Below are 27,994 nucleotides of genomic sequence, written 5' to 3'. Positions count from 1 at the left end.
GTCCCAGATTCAATCCTCGGCATCTCCAGTTAAAGGGACTAGGCAAGTAGGTGATGTGAAAGACTTCTGCCTGAGACCCTGGAGAGCCGGTCTTAGTAGACAATACTGACTTTGATGGACCAAAGGTCTGATTCAGTATAAGGCAGCTTCATGTGTTCATGTGTGTTCATGTCACCTTTATTGGATGCACCTGAGTCCTGGTATAATGGGACAGGGAGACAGGTTCTCTGTATCCACATTCTACAGCTTTTATGATGTCCTTCCTTAGTTGTTGATAGTTGAAGTTAGGATTGTTTGGGGTAAAAAGAATTAGTGCCGACTTTATAGCATGCTAACATAAAGAGGTGAGTTCTTAAGCCTCCTTAGCAGAAAGAGATAGGGGAGTCCCTCATCGCCTCCCTTCCATATTCTATTCCTGTTCACTGGCCTTAGATATTTTCCCATCACAACTGCATGATTTAACAGTTTTTAGCTCTAACTTAACAGGAGATCCAAGTGTATTCTTTCTAGCATATCATATCAGGGATGAACTTTAAGGATGTGTCCAACCTATCTTAAGTATCATCTAGACCTCCCAATAACTTACATATACAATTTGTGAGTCAGGTGCTTGGGAAATGAAATAGACGTCCTGCAATGCAACAGCAGCATAAAACATTTGAATGGCTCCTCAAAGAGTTTATTTTCCTTTCAGCAAGGAAATAGATATGCCTTGCATGTGCATCTGTGCATAGAACACATAATAAAATGCAACTTTTTTAAAAAAGAGACACTCAGCAAAATCCCTGCCTCTGAACGAAGAGAGCTTAAAAAGTGTTTGGTTATAGTGGCATGATCTTAAACACCCTCATGCCAGGATATGATGAAACTTGTGGCAGGAAAAGATCTGGGAGTTGGAGTGGTAAAAGGCCTGTTGTGTTGCGGCACTTCTGGGGGTAAACCAGAAGCAATGTGGCATGGCCGATGGGCAGGCAGGTGGATTGGCGGAGGTTTGCCCTCTACCACCTGGCACTTGGCAACCTGGGTAGGGCCAGAGGTGTGACCTAAAAAACAAGAACCACAGAGCTCTTGTCTGTTTTGATCTTAGCCTGTGGCTTTTAGCCTGGGACCTATGAAGGTCAATATGGCAGACCCTGACCATCCCAGATTTGTGTTTCTGTTTGTTTGTTTGTTTGTCTGTTAGCTTTCATATTTGGGCTTCTTCCTTTCTTGTAAGCTGCTTTGGGTCCTACCATGGAGAAAAGCACACTTTTATTTATTTACATACATACAACATACATACATACATACATACATACATACATACATACATACATACATACATACATAAATCCAAGGGTGAGAGTGAAAGGCCTAAACTTACCCAATAACCTTTGTGGCTGAGTTGGAATTTGGTCTCCCCAATCTGAGTCCAATGTTGGTCATTACACCATAATTACTTCCCGATATAGTGCCCTGTTCAATGAACATCATCCTATAAATTAAAGATGGTACCAGAAGTAGTAATAATACTAGAGGTGAGTTTTTAAGCCTCCTTAGCAGGTGGTGGCTGGAGATCTCCCACTATTGCAACTGATCTCGTGACAGAGATCGGTTTCCCTGGAGAAAATGCCTGCTGTCGCAATTGGACTCTATGGCATTGAAGTCCCTTCCCTCCCATCTCCAAATCCTGCCCTCCTCAAGCTCCACCCCTGAAATCTCCAGGTATTTCCCAACCCAGAGATGGCAACCCTAAGTAGTACTAACCGTAGTGGTGGTGGTAGTAGTAGTACTAACAGTAGCAATAGATGACAGAGGACAGAGCCGAAGTAGGAAGGATCACTAATTTTGACCAGTGTAGACTGAAGCACATACAGTAGTGGGTCATCCAGACTTAAATATAGGGCTAAATGTGCTTCATCTCGAACGTCACTTATCTGTAAAACAAGCAAACAGCCTGAGAGTTATGGATTATCTTGACTACTATAGTCACATTATAAGTTAAGGTGCCATTTATTTGTTTTCGGGAGAAAAAGTCAAATGAAATATAAAAGGAGAGAGCCGCTTTCTCCTTTTCTAGCAGGTCCTGGCTAACTGAAAAATGGCTGGGTTTGTTATCTTGTAGATATAAGACCCAATAACACATTCCCTTTTGGGGGAAAAGAATACCTTTGCCATACGTCTTGTACATTTTGACAGTGTTTAGGTTTGGCTTCAGATAGATAGATAGATATTTGCTAACAGTTCTGCTTCTTTTTTTATTTCCTTATCTCCAGTCCCTGTGTATTTTCTCTAAGGGTAAGAGTAAATTTTGTTGCATGCCACATAATAAAGAGGGGGAAAGAAGTTAAATATATTTCCCTATGACTTCAACAAGCCCTATCTAAGCTTATGAAACAGAAAGTAGAGTGATCTCAGTCATATTCGCTTTTATTTTCTGAAAGGAACTGGTAACTAGGGTTGCCAACCTCCAGGTGATGGCTGGAGATCTCCCGCTATTACAACTGATTTACAGGCAACAGAGATCAGTTCCCCTGGAGAAAATGGCTGCTTTGGCAATTGGACTCTATGGCATTGATGTCCGTCCCCTATCCAAACCCCGCCATCCTCAGGCGCAACCCCCAAAATCTCCAGGCATTTCCCAACCCAGAGCTGGCAACCCTACTGGTAGCTGAAATGTATATTAGTAGCTGGGAAGATAATGCCCTTGGAGATAATGCTCTGGCTCAGTTGGGAGGACATGATCCTGCTCCATAATGTCAAGCTCACAAAATTGCCAGTGTGTTAATTTTTGGGAAGAGGTGAGACAAAACCATACCCCCTAAGCATTTAACAAATCAAAATAGAGACACTCCCATATATGAGTACATGGATGGGGCTAGGGGGTGGAAAGTGCCATCAAGTCACAGCTGACTTATGGCGACCCTGTAGGGTTTTCAAGGCAAGAGACGGATAGAGTTGGAGTTTGCCATTGTCTGCCTTTCGTGGCACCCTTGGACTCCTCTGTTGGCCTTTCATCCATGTACTAACCAAGGCCGACCCTGCTTAATTTCTGAGATTGGATGAGATCAGGCTAGCGTGGGTAGGGTTGCCAGCAAATGACTAAACTGAGGCTATTGTATTTTGGTCACATCATGAGACAACAAGAGTCACTGGAAAAGACAGTCATGCTAGGAAAAGTTGAGGGCAGCAGGAAAAGAGGAAGACCAAACAAGAGATGGACTGACTCAATAAAGGAAGCCACAGCCTTCAATCTGCAAGATCTGAGCAAGGCTGTCAAAGATAGGACATTTTGGAGGACTTTCATTCATAGGGTCGCCATGAATCGGAAGCGAATTGACGACACACACACACAGCCACACTGAAAATAATTGTGAGCCACACTGAAATAATTGTGTGAAGGATTGATATCTCAGGACGGTTAGCCAAACCACGTAAGGGTTTTTCAGATGTTACAATCATGCATACTGTAAGTTCACTAACCACACAAAGCAGGAGCATATACTGCTCTTGATCATCCTTATATGCATCATCACCATGTTGTGTGAACAGGGGCAACATAGATATTTGTCATGTGCATACAGCCTCAGTATTCATGAATGTAAACTCTGGTCTGTTTGTGCATGCCGAGGCTGTGTACGTATGGTGAACAGATGTGTTGCCCTTGTTCACATAGCACAGCAACTGGTTGTATTGTGAGCATCATGTATTGGGAGGATAGCACATAATCCTGTTATATATGATTGCCCTAGAACAGCCGTCCCCAACCTTTTTGAGCCTGCGAGCAGTATTGGAATTCTGACATAGGGTGGTAGGGCAACCACAAAATGGTGCTGGAGATCGGTTGTAATAGCAGGAGATCTCCTGCCACCACTTGGAGGTTGGCAATCTTATCCAGATACCCCTTAAGAAACATACAGGGGGGGGGGTCCAATTAATATATGTGCTGTTAAAAAAGCCTTTGTCGTGATGATTAAAATGGTGATTATTCCATCGAGCACAAAGCTGAATTTTCCTTGAGATACTTAGACTTTTCAGTCTGCAGATTGGTTTTTTTGAGAGTACGCACCCAATTTGACTGAACGAATCCAAGAGTTTAGTAGTTGCACAGTTTTAAGTACAAGAGGATTTACCTTTGCATATCTAAAGCAAATGCACAAGTGTTCCTTTTTTTCAGCAGCTGATAAAAGGCCTTGTTACTCTTTGTTTTTTAAATAGCATTGTTCTGCCGGAGGAAAGCAGTTTATCTGTACTTTGCCGCCAGTGATTCCGCTTTAACATTCAGAATGTGTAAAGATCAGGATTATATCATTTCGACATCACTGAAAGTGAACGCTAAAAGCATCACAGAATCCACTCGATTCATTATAGTTGGATTGTGCTGCACAAAGCATATATTAACAGTGTGTGTACTACAAGCCCCGAATACATTATTAACAGGAATAGCACCCTGTTTAGCTTCTAGGAAACATTGTGACGGTACACATGCATGATTGTAAAATGCATTACAGCAACTTGCAACAACCTCAATCAATCTGGGATTCATAATAAGCCTAAGAAGCATCAGTCTCTCTTTTCACGCACCTATCGGGATACTCAAAGAAACACCGGCTGAACACAGAGAACTGTTTCCCACTTAGCAGATCACCATTTTGTATGCTATTCAGATGGTTTTGCAGCATTTTAACATCAAGTGGTTATGTGCAGGAACAAGGATCAAATTTAACATCAATTTTAGCATAAGAAAAGCCCTGCGGGATCAGACCCGTGGTTAGGGCTGCCAGCTCCATGTTGGGAAATACCTGGAGATTTTTGGGGCGAAGCCTGAGGAGGCCGGGGTTTTGGGGAGGGGTGGGACTTCAATGCCATAGAGTCCAATTGCCAAAGTGGCCATTTTCTCCAGGTGAACTGATCTCTATCAGCTGGAGATCAGTTGTAATAGCAGATCTCCAGCTAGTACCCGGAGGATGGCAACCCTACCTATGGTCCATCTAATCCAGCATCCTTTGTTATTAGTGGTCCACCAGATGTCCCAGAATCTCACCAAATAGGACATAGACCACAAGCCTGATGTTGCTTTCCAGAACTGGTATTCAGAGGTTTGCTGCCTCTATATATGGAATCATCATGGCTAGCAATCATTGATGGAACTATCCTCCATGAAACTGTCGAAATCCCTTTCAAAGCCATCTCTGCTCATGACCCACTGGCACAGAATCTCTCGATTTTTAATTATCACATGTCTTTGTTTTAGTTGGGGAAATGATAGCTGTGATTTTGTCTCCAGCAATGAAGAAGAAGAGAATAGTTGGTTTTTACACCCCACTTTTCTCTACGTTCAAGTCTCAAAGTGGCTTTCAATCACCTTCCATTTCCCCCCCTCCCTCCACAACTGGCATCTTGTGAGGTAGGTGGGGCTGAGAGAGTTCAGCGAGGACTGTCACTAGCCCAAGGTCACCCAGCAGGATTTGTGTGTAGGAGTGGGGAAACCAACCCGGTTCTCCAAAATAGAGTCCACAGCTCATGTGGAAGAGTAAGGAATCAAACCTGGTTCTCCACATTAGGGCCCACTGCTCTTAACCACTCCACTTCCACTTCCATAACCTTATTTATTGGCATGATAGCAAAAACATTGAATTCAAAATGAGACATGCTCTTAACCTCTATACCACACTGGCTCCAGAACAGAAGCTCCAGCTTTCTAATTGAATCACTGGAGTCATGAAATGTAACAACATCAAGAATGTAGTAGTAATAGTCGTAGCCACAATAATAATAGCAGCTCTCGGTTTCTCCTTTTTTCAGGCTGAAGTTGTCGATGTGCAGTATGGGACCGTGGAAGATTTGCTCAGGATTCCAGACATCACCAATGTCACCCGCAAAATTGCTCTTTTGAAACTAGGACATTTGCCCTTGCTGTATAAGGTTAGTAATGGTTTAATTTAGACGAGCGATTCATTGCTTTTCGTGGATATTGAACCCAGCTATTATGATGACACCAAATTTGAACGTGATCTTCAGATACATTCAGCTGGCTCTTTCCGGCCATTGCCTGCTGTCGTTTTTGCCTATTTCTAGCCAAAGTGTACTGTTCCCAAAATTTCTGAAATGATTACGTATGCTGCCTGGCTGTCCATCTCTGTCCATTTATCTCTGTGGGAGGCACAGCAAGAGAGGTATTGGCTCGATGACAAAGCAGATAAAGGAAAATCCAAGTTGTGATGAATAAATGTGAAGCCCATGACGAACTCAGGGTAAATATGACATAGGGAAGCCATAAATTATAACTCAGAGTGAAGACGGAAACTGATCCATATGCAATTGATTGGTTTAAAACGGTGCATGCCAACTTATGAATTTGGGGAGTAGTGCCATACACTGAAAGGGGAGTCTGGATCTTCTGTAGACGGGTAAAAGATATGAAGGAACTGTGTGTTGTTCTTCAGCAAACTATGGATGTGTGTGTGAGAAAATCTGGAGATTTAAAAAAATGGAACACTGGGAGATTTTTAATCCATTGTTTCCACTTCAGAAACAAGGCCAGGTAGTTTAGAACTCCATCGTTCAGGGAGAAATTTGGATGGGCGAAAATGTTGGAATCATTGCACAGTTTGGGTTGCCTACCTCCAGGTGGTGGCTGCAGATCTCCTGCTATTACAACCAATCTCCAGCCGACAGAGATCAGTTCACCCAGAGAAAATGGCCACTTTGGCAATTGGACTCTGTGGCATTGAAGTCCCTCCCCTCCCCAAACCTCGTCCTCCTCAGACTCCACCCCCAAAATCTCAGGTATTTCCCAACCCAGAGCTCGCAACCCTATAGCACAGTACTTGGCATGAACGGAGAGACTGAAGGTCTTGGGAGGGTGGACTCTATGGTGTTATACTCCACTGTCCTGCCCAGTCTCCACCCTCAAATCTCCAGGAGTTTCTTAACCTGGAGCGGGCAACCCTATGGTTGACTGCCTCGCTTAGTCTCTATGGCCTTTACTATAGGGACTAGTGGAAATTCCTAGAGAGACAGTATGTGGAAGCCATTTTTCCCCCCTCCTCCATTCCCACCTCAGGGTGGGAAAGTGAGGTTGGGGCCAGTTAATTCCCCATCCCAGGTGGGCAAATGGGATGCCTATCCACAGGCCCACTTCTTTTCAGAGTAGAGAATGCTGGACTGGCAGTTGCCTAACTCAGTATAAAGCAGCTTCATGAGTTCAAGGATGCAATACTTGTGCAGATATTTGCCATAGAAATGTGTTTTACTTTTGAGTAAATATACATACGATCAGCATACATATAACTGATCCCCACTCCAGACACATAGAATCATGGAAGGGACCACCAGGCTCATCTAGTCCAACCCCTTGCACCATGCAGGAAATTCACAACTACCTCCTCCCACACCCCCAATGACCCCTACTCCATGCCCAGAAGATGGCCAAGATGCCCTCCCTCTCATGCCCTCCCTCTCACTCAGGGTATGAAAAAAATAACAACAACCCACACACGCTGTTAAGTAGAAATCAGTAGCAAATCTGATTCTGGTGTTTAGAGAACTCTTCTCAGCTGCTAGATAGCACAAAAGCAGAGGCGAAATGGGGCTCTTTTTGTAATGGTACTGTTCTTTCTTTCCCCTCTCTTTTTACCATCTTCCTGGCTAAGGGGATATCGGAACTGAAAGGAAAGCAGGATATGGGACCCCCAAAACAGCTGGAGTAGCTTTAAGGCACACAACAGCATCTGGCTGAAACTGAACATAAAATCACCTGCAGGCATAGAGATGCAGCAGTCTTATAAACATGGTGCAGTAGATTCCTCTGCCTTAAAAGGCGATTACTAGGAGGAGAAGCTTCCTCATCACTGGTGACCAGGGGATAGGATTGCCAACTCCAGGTTGGGCAATTCCTGGAGATTTGGGGGTGGAGCCTGGGGAGAGTGAGGTTTCAGAAGGGGAGAGAGCTCAGTGGGGTAAAATGCCATTGACTCCACCCTCCGAAGCAGCCATCTTCTCCAGGGTAACTGATGTCTGTCATCTTCTGGGCATGGAGTAGGGGTCACTGGGGGCATGGGGGGAGGTAGTTTGGAATTTCTGGCATTGTGCAGGGGGTTGGACTAGATGACCCTGGTGGTCCCTTCCAACTCTATGATTCTGTGATCTGGAAATCAGCTGGGGAGTGTTTTTTTTATGGAATGCTGGGTAGTAGCCATTTTGAGAACAGCTCTAAGAACAGCACAGTGCTATATTTGTCTGAACCACACTTTAATCTCCTGTGGCATCATTTTATAGGGTTGCCAACCTTTAGGTTCTAGATGGAGATATCCTGCTATTACAACTGATCTCCAGCTGATAGAGATCAGTTCACCCAGATAAAATGGCCCCTTTGGCAATTGGACTATATGGCATTGAAGTCCCTCCCCTCCTCGAACCCCACCCTCCTCAGGCTCCACCCCAAAAATTTCCCGCTGGTGGCGAAGAGGGACGTGGCAACCCTAAATATTAAAAAGAAAGGGCAGAGAGCCAGCAGAAGAAGAACAAAAGAACAGAGAACAGCGGTAGCTGGAGATGCCTGCCTCCTTTGGTATGTGATCTGAGATCAGAAATAGAAATCTCATTCTCAGACATCATTTGCTTGTCCTGTTGGAGATTCAGACATGCCCTGAGGTAAAGCTCAAGCAATAACACATTGCCTGTCTAAACCTCCAGCTTTTGAGAGCATACTAGGCTTGTTGGACTCCCTCCAAAAACCTGAGGCTTCCAGATGCACTGAGACATGGTGGGTGTCTCGGTCATGGAAGCTACGATTTGTAATGAAATAAAGCAGAAGTGCAGAAAGGATAGCCAGATGGGACCTGAAGGAATGTCCATAAAGTAAAGTCTTCCTCGTTCAGATTTGGCTCAGTGGAGTCATTTGAAACAGGTCCTTGCTATTCTCCCACACAAAAACGTGTTACACAAAATCATGATCTTGCTCGATCACCCATTCATAAGATCTGCAGCCCCTTCAAGGTATATTCTAGTGTGAGAAGGAGCTCTCCATATAGCTGGGTGTTTCAAACTCTCACCTTGCTAGTTAAGTTGCAGAGCTGGTTCAACGTTAACAGGACAAAGGATGGCTGAGGAAGAAGAAGAGTTGGTTTTGATACCCCACTTTTCTCTACCAAAAGGATATTCAAAGTGGCTTACAATCGCCTTCCCTTCCTCTCTTCACAACAGGCATCTTGTGATGTAGGTGGAGCTGGGAGAGTTCTGAGAGAACTGTGACTGGACCAAGGTCACCCAGCAGGCTGCATGTGGAGGAGAGTGAAATTGAACTTGGTTCTACAGATTAGAGTCCACCACTCATGTGTAGGAGCAGAGAATCAAACCTGGATCTCCAGATTAGAGCCCACCACTCTTAACTACTACACTACGCTGGAATATATATTGCCCCAATGTCCAAAGTTGGGTTGGCTTGGAGCACATTACCTAAGCTGGGAAGTCCCTGGCTCCATTTTTACTACATTGTTTTCTCATTGTGTGGTTCACATGAACAGACATGAAGCTGCCTTATATTGAATCAAACCAGTTTACAATCACCTTCCCTTCCCCTCCCCACAACAGATACCCTGTGAGGTAGGTGGGGCTGAGAGAGCTCTAAGAGAGCTGTGACTAGCCCAAGGTCACCCAGCTGGCTTCATGTGCAGGAGTGGGGAATCCAACCCATTTCACCAGATTAGCACCCATCGCTCATGCGGAGGAGTGGGGAATCAAACCCGGTCCTCCAAATTAGAGTCCACCGCTCTTAACCACTACCCCACGCTGGCTCTCTTTAGTTGACTGCGATCCAGATTGTATTAGGAAAGACTGCCCCACTGCATGCCTGGGAAAATCTCAGAAATGGTTTATTTCTGGATGCCACTGTACCACATTCAAAGAAGCAATTATAACACACTAGGGGCTTCAGCTGTAATTGTGAAAGCAACTCAGGATTGCTTTGCTCCCTGAAAACGCCCCCACAATTTAAGCTCAAGGGGGAGGGAAAAACAGCCCATTTAAAATAGAAATCATCTTCATATCAAATGTTGTTTACATCTGAGCAACTTCAGCTATTTATCTAAATTATCTAGACCTAGTCTCATTATGTACATGAAAGGTCAGTGATCATGGTTGGGATTCAGTGTCTCTTCCGTAGCCTGAAGTTTTTTGTTTTTTCCCCCCCTTGTGCTGAATTTTCGTCATTAAAACGCCAGGCATAATGAAATAGCAATCAGTGTACGTCTGTGTTTTATATGGAGCTGGAATAAGATGCAAAGGTAATACACTACACAGACTATGCAAAGAGAAAGTGGCAAAGGTTGCGTTCTTTTGACATTTCATGCGGACACTTGGTTTTCAAAACATTTTTAAGCCCTGTTGCTAAGTTTATATTCATGAATGTGTAACAGGAAACTCTAAGGATGGTGTGCCCGGGCCTATCAGATTTTCTCCTCACCCTGAGAAAGAGTGGCTGAGTCGAATAGTTCAATCCTGGGCAAAGTTACATCCTTCTAAACCCATTGACTTCCAGGGTTTAATTCCGTTTAGGATTGTACTGTAAATTACCCAGTTAATTTTACGGTTCAGCCACCTCCAACACTGCCTACTATATAATATGGGCTCTGATGGTCTTTCTTTCTGCCTAGAGATCCAGCTAAGTAGAGTCAGCCCTGGTTAGTATTTAGATGGAAGACCACGAAGGAATACCAGGGTTTCTATGCAGAGGAAGATATTGGCAAACCACCTCTGAACCTCTCTTGCCTAGAAAACCCCATAACAGGTCACCATAAGTCAGCTGTGACTTGACAGCACTTTACACACATAAAGGTAAAGGTAAAGGTCCCCTGTGCAAGCACCGGGTCATTCCTGACCCATGGGGTGACGTCACATCCCGACATTTACTAGGCAGACTTTGTTTATGGGGTGGTTTGCCAGTGCCTTCCCCAGTCATCTTCCCTTTACTTTTATTTATTTATTTAGTTAGTTAGTTAATACCCCGCCCTCCCCAGCACTGCCAGGTTCAGGGAGACTTCCAACAAAATGAATACATATAAAAACATCAATATTAAAACATATACCATAAAACTTTAAAACTAAGTCCAATTTAAACATAGATGGTGCCCTAATTAAATACTGGCTCCTATAAAAATATCCTCTCCGAGGAGGTTGGCCAGAGGTGGAAATCAGTGAGGCCAATAATCTACAGGGGGGCTACCAGCCTAAGACCAGGAAGGCATCAGCAACGGGGGTGGATATGGTTGCTAGGTCCCTCTTTGCCACCAGCGGGAGGTTTGGAGGCGGGCCCTAAGGAGGATAGGATTTGGAGAGGGGAGGGACTTCAATGCCATAGGGTCCAATTGCCAAAGCGGCCATTTTCTCCAGGAGAACTGATCTCTATTGGCTGGAGATCTGTTGTAATAGCAGGAGATCTGCAGCTAGTACCTGGAGGTTGGCAACCCTAGGGGTGGAGAAGGAACAAAAGGGGAAGAAACAAGGGAATAGGAGGGATGGGCAGGAAGGGGGCAGGGATGCCAGCCAGTCTATAAACCGTCGCGGTCCTCAACCATATGCCTGGTGGAACATCTCTGTTTTACATGCCTGCAGAACTGACCAAGGTCCAGAAGAGGAAGGGTCTGATTAGACAGAGAGTTCCACCAGGCTGGGCTCTGGCTGAGGACACCTGAATGGTTAGGGTTGCCCGGTCCCTCTTCACTACCGGCAGGAGGCTTTGGGGGCGGAGCCTGAAGAGGGTGTGGTTTGGGGAGGGACTTCAATGCTATAGAGCTCAATTGCTAAAGTGGTCATTTTCTCCAGTCAAACTGATTTCTATCAGCTGGAGATCAGTTGAAATAGCGGGAGATCTCCAGCTAGTACCTGGAGGTTGGCAACCTTACAAATGGTTCTAAGGCCAGGGACTATCAACAAGTTCATTTCAGTCAAGCACAGTGCTCTCGGGGAGGTGTATTGGTGGATTCTTGTGTGTTTAGGTGTAGATAAAAGATCTATGCATTTGCTGGGCCCTTGTTTCTGTTCAATGGAAAGAGCTGATGGGTGTGCACAAAATAATTTGGATGGAGAAGCTATGTGAGAACTTCTATACCACAAAGCATTACTGGGTCAGCATGCTGAACCATAAATTAAAATATCAAGTACATCACAATCTATCATCTTAGCAGTGAACGGTGATTTGCCTGTAAAGTGAATGTTCCCTGGATTCTTTTGTGCTCTCACAATGAGGGTATTCGGTTTCAAGATTGCATTGTCAGGCCAATTCATTATGGATAATATTTACCACTTGGTTCTGTTTCTCAAGCAATCAATACTTCAGTGTCAGGATACCTGCATCGCTGTGATCTATTGATTCAGCGTGGTGATGACACTTACAAGATCTACATTATCTGAAGTTTTAGTGATGAATTTGCTTGGTTTGGTCATGAATGATATCTAAGTCTGGATGGAAATTATAAATCCCTCTGGCTAGCATTGGTATTTTTTTCTCAATCATGCATTTGGGGTTTTCATCGATAAAGATTTTTCATCCAGTATTAGAGGGTATCTACCATGTAGACCTCACATTCCCATAGGTTTTACCTGACTAATATATATGTATGCCAACCCTTACAAAGAAAGAACATACCTGATCTAGTTACTGTCCAAGGAACCCATGGGAAGGAGTCCCTGATTCCCTTTCAGTGCATTGACTTAACTTGATTAGCAAAGGGTCAGATTGTTTTGGAAAGGGAAATAGAAGGAAGTAACTAGTGTTCTCTCTCTCTGAAGGCAAGTCAACAGGCTGAGAAGACCTTTGCCTGCTCCATGCTTGCCTTCCAGATTAGTGTTGCCATCATCCAGGCAAGTTTTCAAGTTCTCCCAGAATTACAACTGATCTCCAGACTACATAGATCAGTTTCTCTAGAGGAAATGGCAGCTTTGGAGGGCAGACGGAAGAAGAAGAAGAAGAAGAAGAAGAAGAAGAGCTTTTTAATATGCCAACATTCTTAAGGAAGAATCAAACCAGCTTACAATCACCTTCCCTTCCCCACAACAGACACCCTGTGAGGTAGGTGAGGCTGAGAGAGTGTGACTACCCCAAGGTCACCCAGCTGGCTTCATATGGAGGAGTGGGGAAACAAATCCAATTCACCAGATTAGCGTCCGAGGCTCATGTGGAGGAGTGGGGAATCAAACCCAGTTCTCCAGATCAGAGTCCGCCGCTCCAAATCACCGCTCTTAACCACTACACCGTACTGGCTCTCCTGCTGAGCTCCTTCTCTTCCATGAACACCCTCTCCAGACTCTGCCACCAAGGTCTTTTATGCAGGGCTGTTCCCATCACCGTCATCCCTCCGACCGTCATAGGTCACCTCGGTCTCCCCCTGCGTTTCTCTGCGTTTTGCCCTCGTTTTCAAATCTGAGATAAAACAGGTCCGTCAAAACGTGGGGAAAATGCGGGGAAATGCAGGGGGAGAGTGAGGCAACCTCTGACGGTCGTAAACAGCATGCATAATCAATACAAAGACCCGAAGTCATTTGCAGGGGGTGGTGGTGATGGCGAGTGAATCACCCATGCATTAAAGACCCAAATTTCCAACCCTGCTTCCTAGTCTGTTCTCTGTACACTGGAGTGTATCCTGTCAGGGGGAATTAGGACATGAAAACAAGTGTGCACAGTATTGTAGCCCTGTGGCAAGTCTAAAAGGCCAAGGTGATTCAGCCCAACATTGATCGTCTCGCTTCACTCTTGAGAAAAGGAATAGTAAGCTACTATGTGGCTTGGCAAGCCCCCACTGGTGGCAGAGAATCCCCAGCTGCCAGAAGGTGCTTCCCGCCACTACTCAGTTGGCTTGTGGTGGGGGGGAAATGGCAGGAAACCATAGGGTACAGCAGCTGCATCCTGACACACTGTCATCACTTCCTGTGCACCCGGAAGTGACATCAATGTGTCCCCCAGTGATGTGCCGACTTCACTTCTGGGTACATGGGGAGCGATATCAGTGCATTGCAAGTGATATCATCACATTACTGGCAAGGGCCCCTTCTAGTGAGGTAAATCTCCTGGCGACCCTAAACTGCTGTTAAACATGTTTACTTAAATATTAAACCCCAACTTATTCATCTTCACTTTATGGAGCAGGCTTGAGGAACTAGCTGAACACCGTCCACAAGTTTGTGGACTCTGTTTTTAATTGGCTTGTTTTGTATTCATATTGATAATTTATAGGGTTTTTATGATGTCGTGGCATTATTTTTACTTGTAAGCTACCTCGACCAGGACTCTGGAGAAGCAACATATAAATTACCTAAACTAAACTACTCTTTTTGTCCCTGTCTGATACTGCAGCAACTGGGTGTCTTTTAAGTAACTTGACAGGCCACAATTAACTTATTTAAGTATTTATACCCAGCCTTTCTTCTGTGGTTCAAGGCAGTTTACAAATTTAAAACAAAACCACAAGTAATATAATAACCCCAAGTAACACCCCCCCATCACCATAGCTCAAAGCTCTAGCAAATAGAACACCCTTACAGCTCCTCTTAAATTTTCTAGTACCCCACCTCAGGCAACCTTTTTCACAAGAGGAAAGCCACTATTTAAAAAGAATAAGGCACTAACAGGTGCAAAGTGGGAAATTTTAAGAAGAAGAGTTGGCTTTGATATGCCAACTTTCGCTGCCACTTAAGGAAGAATCAAACTGGTTTACAATAACCTTCCCTTCCCCTCCCCACAACAAACACCCTGTGAGGTAGGTGGGGCTGAGAGAGCTCTAAGAGCTGTGACTAGCCCAAGGTCACCCAGCTGGCTTCATGTGTAGGAGTGGGGGAACCAACCCGGTTCACCAGATTAGCCTCCACCGCTCATGTGGAGGAGTGGGGAATCAAACCCAGTGCTCCAGATCAGAGTCCACCGCTCCAAACCACTTCTCTTAACCACTATACCACACTGGCGTTTAACCAGGGCAACAATCAGGAAGTACCAGCCAGATATCCTAGGCCATCCTAGGTTCATAACCAGCAAAATAGACAAAATCACACAAGGCTGGAAGAGACCACAAGGGCCATCAAGTCAAACCCCCTGCCATGCAGGATCCCACAAGATGTCTTCTGCTCCATTTGTAGCCAGTTAAGGGTTGTTGTTGTTAAAGTAAGGGTCTAATAACTGCTTTCCTTGGGCTTATATTACGCAACATGCAAACATTGTGCAAAACCTTTTCAGCGACCTCTTCAAGATTAAAAAGGAATAACATCCAGGTTGTTACAACCTAGAATTAGGGCACCATTAAGGTTATGCTTGAGAACGGTAATTAGATCAAGTCGCTGGAAACACTAGAGATGGAAAACAATATAGGTACGTGTAATGGTTTTTAAAACTCTTTTGAATAACTAAATGAACTTGACTGTTTAAATGTTGTAATGGCCCCTTCCCCCAGTATTGCTAAATGTGCAATCACTCCAGTCCAAACATAGCCTGTCACTTAACAAAACTGTTCTTCACTAGCTCTTGAGGAAAATGTTCAGCTCATATTTTATATTGTAATTCAGAGCCAGTGTGGTGTAGTAGTGGTTAAGAGTGGTGGACTCTAATAAGAACATAAGAACATAGGAAAGGCCCTGCTGGATCAGACCAAGGCCCATCAAGTCCAGCAGTCTGTTCACACAGTGGCCAACCAGGTGCCTCTAGGAAGCCACAAACAACAACCTGGAGGACCAGGTTGGATTCCCCACTCCTTCACATGAAGCCAGCTGGGGGACCTTGGGGCTAGTCACAGTTCTCTTAGAACTCTCTCAGACCAACCTACATCACAAGGTGCCCATTGTGGGGAGAGGAAGGGAATGTGATTGTAAGCTGCTTTGAGATTCTTTAAGGTAGAGAAAAGGGGGTATAAAAAGGGGGGAGAGAATTGACTCTGAATAGCACAGCTTAACTGACAGCAAGCATTAATGTTTGTGATTCACGGACAGGTATGTATGTAGCCCTGCTGAGAAATTTCACTTATCAAAATGCTTTTGACTTTATTCAAAAAATTCTTCTATCTCTCGTGTCCATGCCCTGTGTCACCCATGATGCAATGACATCACTTGCAGTACATTCTGGAAGTGATGTCAGCATGTCACCAGCAATATTGTTGATGTGCCAGCCTAGGCCTCTCTATTCTGACATTAAGTCTCCCCTGTGCCCCTCTGGTTGCTGGGGAGGGGGACACCTGGCAACCCTAACAAGGGGGGGGGCTGCTGCTGTGGAACTGGACCAGGGGAATTGTGGGAAAACAGACCATGTGGAAAGCCCCTTGATGCTGTCCCTTAGCAGTAACTGTGAAACCTCACAAGCATGCCCCTCCAGGTACTAGCTGGAGATCTCCTGCTATTACAACTGATGTCCAGCCGATGGAGATCAGTTCACCTGGAGAAAACGGCCGCTTTGGCAATTGGACTCTATGGCATTGAAATCCCTCCCCAAACCCCACCTTCCTCAGGCTCTGCCCCAAAAATATCCCGCTGGTTGTACAGAGGGGCCTGGCAACCCTAATGCCCCTGTGGGGGATACACTGTGGATGGTATGGGGGAGGGCATATACACATTATTACTAGTGAAGAGTAGATTCCATTAACAGTTTAGATTTCAGCATATTTGCATTTAGGGAAAGTTACGGAAATATCTCTAATGCAAAGAATTAACTTCTGTACAGCATTCCATTGTTCTGTTCATGTCAAAAGAGGCCTATTCCTTGGAGGGTACACATGTTCTGCAAAGACACTCATAGCCACACACACACACACACACACACACACACACACACACTGTTGTGTCTTTAAGAATGGGCTGAGCAACTTTTATTCTAAACCCATCTTAGGTTTCCCCTACACAGAAGCTGCATTTTATAGCGCCATTCGTTTATGTGTTTTTTGTGGGTCTGTGTACGATATATGGTATCTGTAAGAGAAGTGAATCAAAAAGCTCGTTGGGAGTTTGTTGAGTCATTTCTCCAACGGGTAGTTTATGTCGTAGTCTTCAAGGAGAAAAGATAACATTTAATTCACTTTACTACTTGACCTTGCCTTCTATCATGTAGCACTTGCTGCGGGATGCTCGGCGAGTTCAAAATGTGCTGATTCACGAGATACTCAAATTCCATTTTTAAGGGATCTTTACAACAGATCAGAGATTAATTAGCCTTGGGGAACAGACGGTGGGAGGAATTGCTCGCTTTTTTGTCCCCCCCCCCCAAATAACCGTGCTTATCATCTTAATGTCAAATTTGTTTCCATCTATTTAGTGGATCCTGTAAATGTTTGATGACCTGGACCTGTGGTTTTTGGCATCAGATACATTTTGAGGTTTACAGAGATCTTTATTGGTGCTTATTGTGCCTGGCAGTACTTCTACAAAGGAGATTGCTATATAGAAGGGGGGGAAAGCTCTAGGCAGACATAATGCTTAACCATGGCTTATTTTTCTCAAGTATCATGATTAATTGCTCTGACCTGGATGGCCCAGGCTAGCCTGATCTTGTCAGATCTCAGAAGCTAAGCAGGGTCAGCCCTGGTTAGTATTTGGATGGGAGACCACCAAGGAATGCCAGGGTTGCTGTGCAGAGGAAGGCACCGGCAAACCACCTCTGTTAGTCTCTTGCCATGAAAACCCCAAAAGGGGTCGCCATAAGTCGGCTGCGACTTGAAGGCACTTTACACACACACACACACACACACACACATCATGATTAATTATCTAAACCATGGTTAAAAGTTGGATGCATGGATATATACCAGTATTTGAAAATGAGTTTACAAGTCAGTTTGTCTGCTGGCAGAAGAGAAAACATGTCAGTCGGGGAAGCCAGCCAACCATGAGTTGAAAATTCCTGGAGATTTGGGAGTGGAGCTTGGGTAGGGTTGACAGCTCCGTGTTGGGAAACACCTGGATAATTTTGGGGTGGATCCTGAGGAGTGTGAGATTTGGGGAGGGGAGGGACTTCAAAGCCATAGCGCCCAATTGCCAAAGCGGCCATTTTCTCCAGGGGAGCTGACCTCTATCAGCTGGAGATGAGTTATAGCAGCAGGAGATCTCCAGCTAGTACCTGGAGGTTGGCAACCCTAAGCTTGGGGAGGGAAGGTAAGACGCACCCCCTTTTTGCCCTCTTTTTTAATACCCACTCTCTCAGCCTGACTGTGTATGCTGAGAGAAAGTGTTAGCCGGAGTGTATTGTGTGGAGAATTATTTGTCCCCTCATCCAGTCCCACACCAGATATTACCTCAGAGAGAAATTTGACACAAGAGGCTTCTTAACGATAACAAACAAAACAGGGAAATTTATTAAACAGTGTTTAAATGATGGATTTTTGAGGAAAAGGCTGAATTGGAGGGAAAACACGAAATCACATATCGGTACACACGGTTCCTTCAGAGAGATAGCTTAGTTTAGATGTTGCTCAAGTTTACAACTGTTCTCCAGCCGATAGAGATCAGTTCCCCTGGAGAAAATGGCCGCTTTGGCAATAGGACTCTATGGCATTGAAGTCCCTCCCTCCCCAAACCGTGCCATCCTCAGGCTCCGCCCCCTGGCAACCCTATTCATTGCTGATTTTTTTAAAATAAAAAAAATCTCTGTGTTTATTAAATAACACTGCAGGTTTGGGCAGAATGGAAAGATTGATAGCTTTCTCATTAAGCCCTCGAATGTACATATTCTCACATTATTCTATATAATTGCTCCTGGTCTATCTTAAAGAAAACGGTGGATCGGTTTGTTTCTTAAGCCAAAGAGCTGTAGCCGAGATGCACATATGAAGGGCAGTTTATGGACACGTGAGAAAGACAGAAAGATGAAATATCGCAGTGAGTAAATTTAGTGCCACTTGCTCAGGGACTTCAGTTTTATTTTCTCGGAAGATGAAGTTCTTCCAAGGGGCTTTCATGAACATAAATTTCCTCTCCTTCTTTGGTAGGGTCTCTTGAGATCTGAACTTGAGACAGAATGGAGGAGGGGAAGAAATGTCTCAAAGATATAAAAGTAATTGGTTAGCCGGTGTGCTTTCCTTGTTTTCATCCTATTCTGAAGTTACAGATTTACTATATCAAGACCAGAGGTCCCCAGCATGGTGCCCATCGATGCCGTGGAGAGCACTGACACCTTTCCTGGAGACTGCCAAGTGTTTGTAAAAGCGAGCAGGGCCTAGGGTTGCCAACCTCCAGGTACTAGCTGGAGATCTCCTGCTATTACAACGGATCTCCAGCCGATAGAGATCAGTTCACCTGGAAAAAATGACCCCTTTGGCAACTGGACTCTATGGCATTGAAGTCCCTCCCCTCCCCAAACCCCGCCCTCCTCAGGCTCTGCCCAAAAACCTCCCGCCTATGGCGAAGAGGGACCTGGCAACACTAATTTGCAGGCATGTAGAAAACAACACCTGGACCAAAGTTTGAACCCATGCAAATAGCCCTTCTATAAGCAAGGCAGTCATGCATAGTAATTGGAGTGTCGGGTTAGAATTGGAGAGACTTCAGTTCAGAATGATGCAGCAGTAAGAGTGTTGGACCGTGGACGAAACCTGGCTTCATATCCCTCCCCACCCCACCATGAAGCTGTTTGAAGAATACTGTTTTCAAAACATCATTCAGAATGTTCTGAAATCATTTCCATGGCTGTCCCCTCTCTTCATGTTTCCACATGTGTGCATGTGCACGTGTGCATGTGAGAAAAAGTTATGCCTTCTGTCTCTTGAAATCTCTGAGCTTTTATCTCGCAACTCATAGAATCATAGAGTTAGAAGGGATCACCAGGGCCATCTAGTCCAACCCCCTGCACAATGCAGGAAATTCACAACTACCTCCCACCCAACACCCCCAGTGACCCCTACTCCATGCCCAGAAGATGGCCAAGATGCCCTCCTTCTCATGATCTGCCTAAGGTCATCGAATCAGCATTGTTGACAGATGGCCATCTAGCCTCTGCTTAAAAACCTCCAGGGAAGGAGAGCTTACCACCTCCCGAGGAAGCCTGTTCCACTGAGAAACCGCTCTAACTGTTAGAAAGTTCTTCCTAGTGTCTATACGGAAACTCTTTTGATTTAATTTCAACCCATTGGTTCTGGTCCGACCTTCTGGGGCAACAGAAAACAACTCAGCACCATCCTCTATACGACAGCCCTTCAAGTACTTGAAGATGGTTATCATATCACCCCTCAGTCTTCTCCACTCCAAGCTAAACACCCCTAGCTCCTTCAACCTTTCCTCATAGGACTTGGTCTCCAGACCCCTCACCATCTTTGTTGCCCTCCTCTGGACACATTCCATCTGATGAATATTGCACAGGGTATTTTATTACTCTGTGAATTTGAGAGAGGGAAGGACGATCTGGTGTGATAATGTCAGCGGGGACCAGGGTGATAAAATATGGCTCTGAATTTTACTGCAATCTCTGCATGTAATTCCTGTGCACATTAGTAGATTTATGTGTCATAAATAAAGTCGAACAACGCAAGCTGCATATAGACCTTGAAAGCATATGGATATGGAAATTAATGGCAGAATAAATATGCAATATTGTAGGGTTGTTTGCAGCAGAAAAGAAGGGCATGCCAGGAAAAAACACCACATTGTTCTTTCGTTCCCTTCTCTCAGCCAGGGTCCATTTAATTTGTGTCCCATGACCACTCCTACAGATTACATTCTAAAGTATAACATTAGACATATAAAATCTCAATTCATCATACCCGTTAGTGGCTGTTGTTTGTTCCAGCTATTGGACTCCATGGCATTTAAGTCCCTCCCCTCCCCAAACCCCACTCTTCTCACACTTTGCCCCAGAAATCTCCAGGTATTTCCCAACCTGGAGCTTGCAACCCTACCTAGACTGGACACATTATTGTCAGATTCAAGTTTGCTACTTACAGTGTGTGAAATTGCCAGGTAAGAACATAAGAAGAGCCCTACTGGCTCAAACCAGGGGGCCATCCAGTCCAACATCTTGTCTCACACAGAGGCCAACTAGGTACAATGGAGAGCCAACAACAGGGCATAGAGGCCAAGACATTGAAGAAAGTTGTCTGGGAGTTTAGTCCAGGATCTCTGAGATGGAACAACACTTGTCCTTAATTCAGGTCTATATCTGTCAACCAGCAGGCCAAATGCAACCCAACAGGTCCTTGTTGTATTAGAAAAAGAAGGGTTGGGTTTTATATGTCGAATTTTTCTACCATTTAAGGAAGAATCAAATCGGTTTACAATCACCTTCCCTTCCCCTCCCCACAACAGACACCTTGTGAGGTAGGTAAGGCTGAGAGTGCTCTAAGAGAGCTGTGACTAGCCCAAGGCCATCCTGCTGGCTTCATGTGTAGGAGTGGGGAAACCAACCCAATTCATCAGATTAGAGTCCGCTGCTCATGTGGAGGAGTGGGGGAATCAAATGTGGTTCTCCAGATTATAGTTCACTGCTCCTAACAGCCACTCTTAACCACTACACCACGCCACTACATTTCCACTACATTTCGACTCATATTGTGTTGTTTTAATAGGCAACATTTAGGGTGTTTCTATATGCTGTGTACATCATCGATACATGTTATATGTTCATGATATATAACGTTCATTTGTTAACATGCTGACATGCTAAAATGCACATTTAATGGGATCTTCAGCATGAAAAAACAAAATGTGATGTGAAAATAAAAACTTCCAGGTTCGATTCACACAATGGAGAAACAAAATCAAAACACTAATTTTGGGGCTGAAAGAGAAATTCAAAATAATCTCTGCCTGATATTCTGATTCAGTGCAGAGGGTTCTTTGTTACTAGTACAGAGAAAGAACCCCCCAGCTCCATTCTCAGTGCAGACCCCACAGGAAGGAAGAACAACAAACCAAATCATGATGAATACCAAACAGAGGTCCATTCATAGTGTTGAATCCAGACTATACTGGCAATTTCCAGCTGCAGCCCCTCCCCCATGATATTCCTCAGGTCCCCCTGTCCCCCAGGAATAGTGATTTGTGGAGATCAGTGGGCTGCAGTTGAAGGGGGAAGGAGGGAAAGATCCATTCTTCCACTGGAAAGTTTAGTCTAGATTAGAGGTGTCGAACTCAATTGTTACGAGGGCCGGATATGACATAAATGTCACTCGATCGGGCAGGGCCATGACTCGCCAGCCCAGATCAAGGGGGGTGGCTGCCTCAGCTGTCTCACGGGCCAGATAAGAGCTCTCAAGGGGCTGGATCCAGCCCTTGGGCCTTATGTTTGACACCCCTGGTCTAGATCCACAGACTTACATGAGTGCACCAGTATAAACCCAGACACACATCTGTTGTGGCACCGACTTCCTGGGTTGAACTGCTCAGAATCATTCCATTTAAATATTCCTTCATCTGAATTTCAGATTTTCAAAAAAATCTGGTTATTTGCTTTTATTTCGCCAACGAAATGCAAGCCTGAGATTCCGGGGCTGAAGCCCGCTGCTTTCAATTATAATCCTGATGAGTAATTCTTTCGACGCTTCATTATAATTCATATCACGTTTATTCTCATAAAGAAGAATGGGAAATGCATTAGCTAAGATAGATGTCCGAAGAACCCCATCAGCTTCCTGGCTACTGGGAGATGTCTCCCTCTCCTCAGTGTAAATGTAACTCAATCTTCCCTGTATAGCTTAATGTTTCAGATTTGAGTTTCATGGCTAAGGTTTTTAATAGCTTATTTAATATTTATGGCTCTCCAAAATATATCAAGGCGCATTTTATGATTCCTTTATCACAAACGACTCATGACTCCCAACCCCCTTCCTTTTACTAGTACAGGAGATAAATAAGTTCATCTTCCATTACTGATTTGGTTAAAAGCATGTGACTCAAGTAAGTTAAATACTCAGTATTTTTTTTTCTAATTGGAAGTATAAATTGAATCAGCTAATATAATACACACAGACATATCTTTTCCTTCTCTTAATGCATACAATGAGAATTTGCCTTCAGGGTATTTTGCATTAATTGTACATAGGGTTTAATAGAATCATAGAGTTGGAAGAGGCCATACAGGCCATCTAGTCAAAGCCCCTGCTTAATACATGATCAGCCTAGAGCATCCCTGACAAGTGTTTGTCCAGCCTCTGATTAAAGACTGCCATTGAGGGGGAGCTCACCACCTCCCTAGCTAGCTGATTCCACTGTCGAACAACTCTTACGGTAAAAAAACCTTTTCCTAATATCCACCTCTCCACCTGCAATTTAAACCCATCATTGTGAGTCCTATCCTCTGCTGCCAACAGGAACAGCTCCCTGCCCTCCTCTAAGTCACAGCCCTTCAAATACTTAAAGAGTGCAATCATGTCTCCCCTCAGCCTCCTCCGGACGAAACATTCCCAACTAAACAATCCCAATTCCCTCAGCCTTTCATGTTATTGCTCCATATGTTATTCCTCCGAATAATTTCATGTTATTCCTCCACATGTGCAGTTAATGCAAACAGGCTGGGATCTGATGCTTTGAAAGTAGCACTTCAGATGGCAGTATCACTGCTCGTGCCATGTTATTGCATCATTGTGGTGAAGCTTGCAAATTTACTGCAGAAGTGAACTTGAAGTACTGAGCCATTGAACACAGCTGCATTGAAGACAGCTGTTGGTGGCAGAAAGTGCTTTGAAGTTGCCGCTGACTTATGGCAAGCCCTCGTCGGGTTTTCAAGGCAAGAGACAAATAGAAGTGGCTTGCCTCCTCTGCATACCTGCCTGCCTCTGCATACCAACCCTGGACTTCCTTGGTGGTCTCCCATCCAAGGACTAACCAGGGCTGACCCTGCTTAGCTTCTGAGATCTGACAAGATCAGGTTACCCTTGGCCATCCAGGTCAAGTCAAGACAACTGTGACAGGATCCTAATTTACCTTTAACTTTAAAGGTTCCATCCAACCTGGAAATGCCTAGTTGATTGAATTTCTCTCTGTTTAACAGCAAGGGGCAGAAAATTAAGAGTCAAGTGTCCCTCCCCATTTTTATCTCTATATCATAATTGAATACATATCTGCTTGCCTCCACCTTTGGACCAGTCTACCACTGAGCCATTACAACAGCCAGCTTTGCCCTGAGCTGTGTTCATGGATGTGCTTTGGTCTCCATCTCTATTCCTTAACCAGGCACAGGGATTTTTGATTGATTTCTATTTATTTATTTCTACCCTACCACTGTCTCTAATGTGGACCACAGTGGCTTACATCATTCTCTGGTGTGGTGGTTAGGAGTTGTGGGTAATAGTGGTGGACTCTAATCTGGAGAACTGGGTTGGTTTCCCCACTCCTCCACATGAAGCCAGCTGGGTGACTTTGGGCTAGTCACAGCTCTTAGAGCTCGCTTAGCTCCACCTACCTCACAGTGTGTCTGCTGTGGGGGGGGGGGAGGGAAGGTAATTGTAAGTGGTTTGATTCTTCCTTAAGTGATAGAGAAAGTCAGCACATAAAAACCAACTCTTCTTTTTCTTCTTCCATTTTATCCTCACAACAACCTTAAGAGGCTGAGAATGTGTGGTTGGCCGTAGGTCACCAGGCTCGGTGTTCAAGCCTGGTAGTGAAAAGACTGGGATGAACTGATCCAACTTGTATGTATGTTTGGTAAGTAGGATTGCCAACCTCCAAGCAGTAGCTGGAGATCTCCTGCTATTATAACTGATCTCCAGACGATAGAGATCAGTTCACCTGGAGAAAATGGCCACTTTGGCAATTGGACTGTATGGCATTGAAGTCCCTCCCCTCCCCAAACCCCACCCTCCTCAAGCTCCGCCCCCAAAATCTCCAGGTATTTCCCAACCCAGAGTTGGCAACCCTAATGGTAAGGCATGCAAACCTTTAATGTTTGCCTGGTGATCACATTTGTCACGAAGCTCTTAGCATCTCTTATCTGGCGTTCTTTCATTTTGTTCGCACGGTGTCCCTGTGAAGAAAAGTAGCTGAGTGTGTAACTTATCCAGTGAGCAGTGGGAATTAGAGCCATGATTTTCCCGGCCAAAGTTCAATGCTATCTAATACCACACACTGGCTTACTGTCTACACTACTCGCAAGGGCGCTGAGAGCTACCGCAGGCCCCAAATAAAGATATAGGTCTCGGATAGCCATCTTACAGTATCATTAGGACAGATAAACGCCATTTTTTAAAAAAAGTATGTAGAATTTACTTGTACAACTTGCTAAATTAGCCTCTCGCACCCCCAGTAGCCCCTCAGCCTGGCAACATCATTTTTCTCAGCAATCCCACTGAAACTCACACCCGTTTTATCAATTTGCACTATACGTAATTGGAAAAATAAGGAACATTCAGCAGATGTCTACAGGGAGGAAAGCAAGCTGGAGTGCAGCCACTGATCTGTGAATGCGAGTACACTTTTTGCCATTATAGAGAATGATTAAAAAAAAAAAACCTGGGATCCTATATCAAATTATCATGAAGAACATTCGTTAAAACATAACAGCCATTTGCAATTGGAGACCCTTAGAGAATTGTGGCACACGAAATGATTAAATCAGTCATAAGTGTGCTACTGGAATGAAACAGCCTCCCTCTTAAATGTAGAGGAAATGCACAGATGAAGAAAGTTATCGCTTAGTTCAGGGGTTTCCAAACTTTTTTTTGTCTTCAGGGAACTATATGCCATAATATCCCAGAGTGTGGCATTGGGAAGCATGCTTCCCTCCCGCCGCCCCGCTTCCTCACATTATCATGGTACATTTGTGCACTTCCGGCGGGGGGGGGGGGTGTTCCACGGTTTTTATCTATTCTTTCTCAAACCTGCTTTGCTCTGGAGTTTGGGGAAAGATCACAGTAAAGCCTAGCTGGGTGGCTGGTAAAATTTGGATTTTCTAGACCAAGTGGTAACCATTTTTTCTCACCCTGCCCCCATGACAGCCATCCTTCGCCTGCCATCAGAAGACTTTATTTTTTTTTAATGGCACTGGAATAATTATATTGCTATACTGTTGTATCAAAAGGTATAGCAGGTTCTCTGAATTCTTAGGTTTCATTTTTTTAATGAAGTCTCTAGCCTTTTCCCTTGTGGAGATATAAGGGAAAGGCATACCTTCACAAGAGAAGAGGATAGAGACTTACTCTTTAAAAAAATGGAAGCTGGGAATTCACAGAACCTGCTACACCTATAGTTACAATGATATGTCAGTATAATAGTATTCTTGTGCCAGTTATTTCTTTTTAAAAAATCCAAAAACCCTGGTGGACTGGGAAAGTGGCCACTTCTGGGGGACTGGGGCAAGGAAACTGTGGGGAAACCTGCCATAAGGCAGCCCCATTGTTGTTGTGCTTTATTTGCAGGCACACCAGCAACGGCGTAACCACAAAATCCTGTTCCCTTGAGAAAGTTGTCACAGAACCTGTTGGGTTGAGAAGCCCAGGCATCAGTGAGCGGCCTTGAATCATAGAATCATAGAGCTGGAAGGGAACACCAGGGTCATCTAGTCCAACCCCCTGCACAATGCAGAAAATTCCAAACTACCTCCCCCCCACACACCCCAGTGACCCATACTTCATGCCCAGGACTCAACTTCATGTAGGGTTGCCAGCTCAGGGTTGGGAAATACCTGGAGATTTCTGGAGTGGAGCCTGAGGAGGGTGGGGTTTGGGGAGGGGAGGAACTTTAATGTCATAGAGTCCAATTGCCAAAGCAGCCATTTCCTCCAGGTGAACTGATCTCTATTTGCTGGAGATCCGTCGAAATAGCAGGAGATCTCCAGCTGGTACCTAGAGGTTAGCAACCCTAGCTTCATGTCTCCCAGCTCCCCCACTCCAGTCTACGCCCCCACACACACACACAAACATACACTTTCAGTCAGCAGCATATGACGTCTGTGCTCTTTCAGCTGAATGCACATGAAATATTGTATAGAAAACAAAGGATGCAAGCAGGCATTTTGGCTGTTGCCCTGTCCTTGTGCTGTCGATCATAAACTTCCAGGATTGTCTGGTCTGCACAGGAGAATCCAGCTGTGAGTGATGGTTACGGTGCAAAAACAGTTCAGGATGAAATATGTGGGTGCAGTGTAAGGAGCAGATGCATTTAAATATGCAGTTTGGAGAAAAGGTCCAATTCTAAAGAGAAGAGCAGAAGACAGAACAGAGGAACAGAATGCTGTGTACAGATAATCAGAAAAATGACAGACCAGAGCAGGGTTCCCCCACCTTTTTGAGCCTGTGGGTACCTTTGCAATTCTGACATAGAAGAAGAAAAAGAGTTGGTTTTTATATGCCGATTTTCTCTACCTTTTAAGGAGAACCAAACCGGCTGACAATCGCCTTCCCTTCCCCTCCCCACAACAGACACCTTGTGAGGTAGGCGGGGCTGAGAGAGTTTGGCGAGAACTGTGACTAGCCCAAGGTCACCCAGCAGGCTTCACATGGAGGAGAGGGGAAACAAACCCAGTTCACCAGATTAGAGTCCTCCGCTCATGTGGAGGAGTGGGGAAACAAACCCGGTTCGCCAGATTAGAGTCTGCTGCTCCTAACCACTATACCACGCTGGCTCTCATAGAATGGTGGGCACAGCAACAAAAAGGTTGCTGCAGATTGCCTTCAGGCACACAGTGAAGATTCTTGTGTTTTGGTGGCAGCTGCTGCCAAAGCAACATTTTACAAAATCGACATAGCCCATGAAATCCCCAATGGCCAATCAGAAGCCTTGCTGGGCAAAAGCCCCACTCAGTCCTGCCTACTTTCTAAAAACACTAGGTGGGTGCTAGGAAAGGGGTTGGTGGGTGCCACGTTGGGAGCTCCTGGACTAGAGCTGGGAGAATTGGTTCATCCCTATCTTGGGCGAAGGAAAGCTCTTACATCACGAAAGATTTCAACAACTGCCTTCTGTGCTGGTAGACAGATGATACTATTAGGCGCTGTATACCGTAAGAGATTATGCTTGTGGTGGTGAGGTAATGAAAGGTATTTCTCACTATGTGTTTTGCTGCTCTGAAATGTGTTGACTAGACTCTTCTGCCTGTTATTGAAGGAATTTATTAACTGGTCAAATCAGCAGA

The 27,994-nt window shown here is 44.7% G+C and overlaps 1 protein-coding gene across 1 annotated transcript in view; it reads left to right on the top strand.

Annotated features, from left to right (window-relative positions):
- The window catches only part of NAALADL2 (N-acetylated alpha-linked acidic dipeptidase like 2), a 438,734-nt gene that overhangs the window by 93,100 nt on the left and 317,640 nt on the right, over window positions 1-27,994 (top strand). Inside the window, exon 3 of the mRNA XM_056850172.1 lies at window positions 5,785-5,904. Within this exon, the coding sequence (XP_056706150.1) occupies window positions 5,785-5,904 (120 nt within the window). The remainder of the gene's footprint in view (window positions 1-5,784; window positions 5,905-27,994) is intronic.

Source organism: Euleptes europaea, chromosome 5 (assembly GCF_029931775.1).
Source record: "Euleptes europaea isolate rEulEur1 chromosome 5, rEulEur1.hap1, whole genome shotgun sequence".
NCBI classification, from domain to species: domain Eukaryota; kingdom Metazoa; phylum Chordata; class Lepidosauria; order Squamata; family Sphaerodactylidae; genus Euleptes; species Euleptes europaea.
The sequence above is the reverse complement of the archived record's forward strand: the minus strand, read 5'-3'. Positions and strand labels throughout refer to the sequence as shown.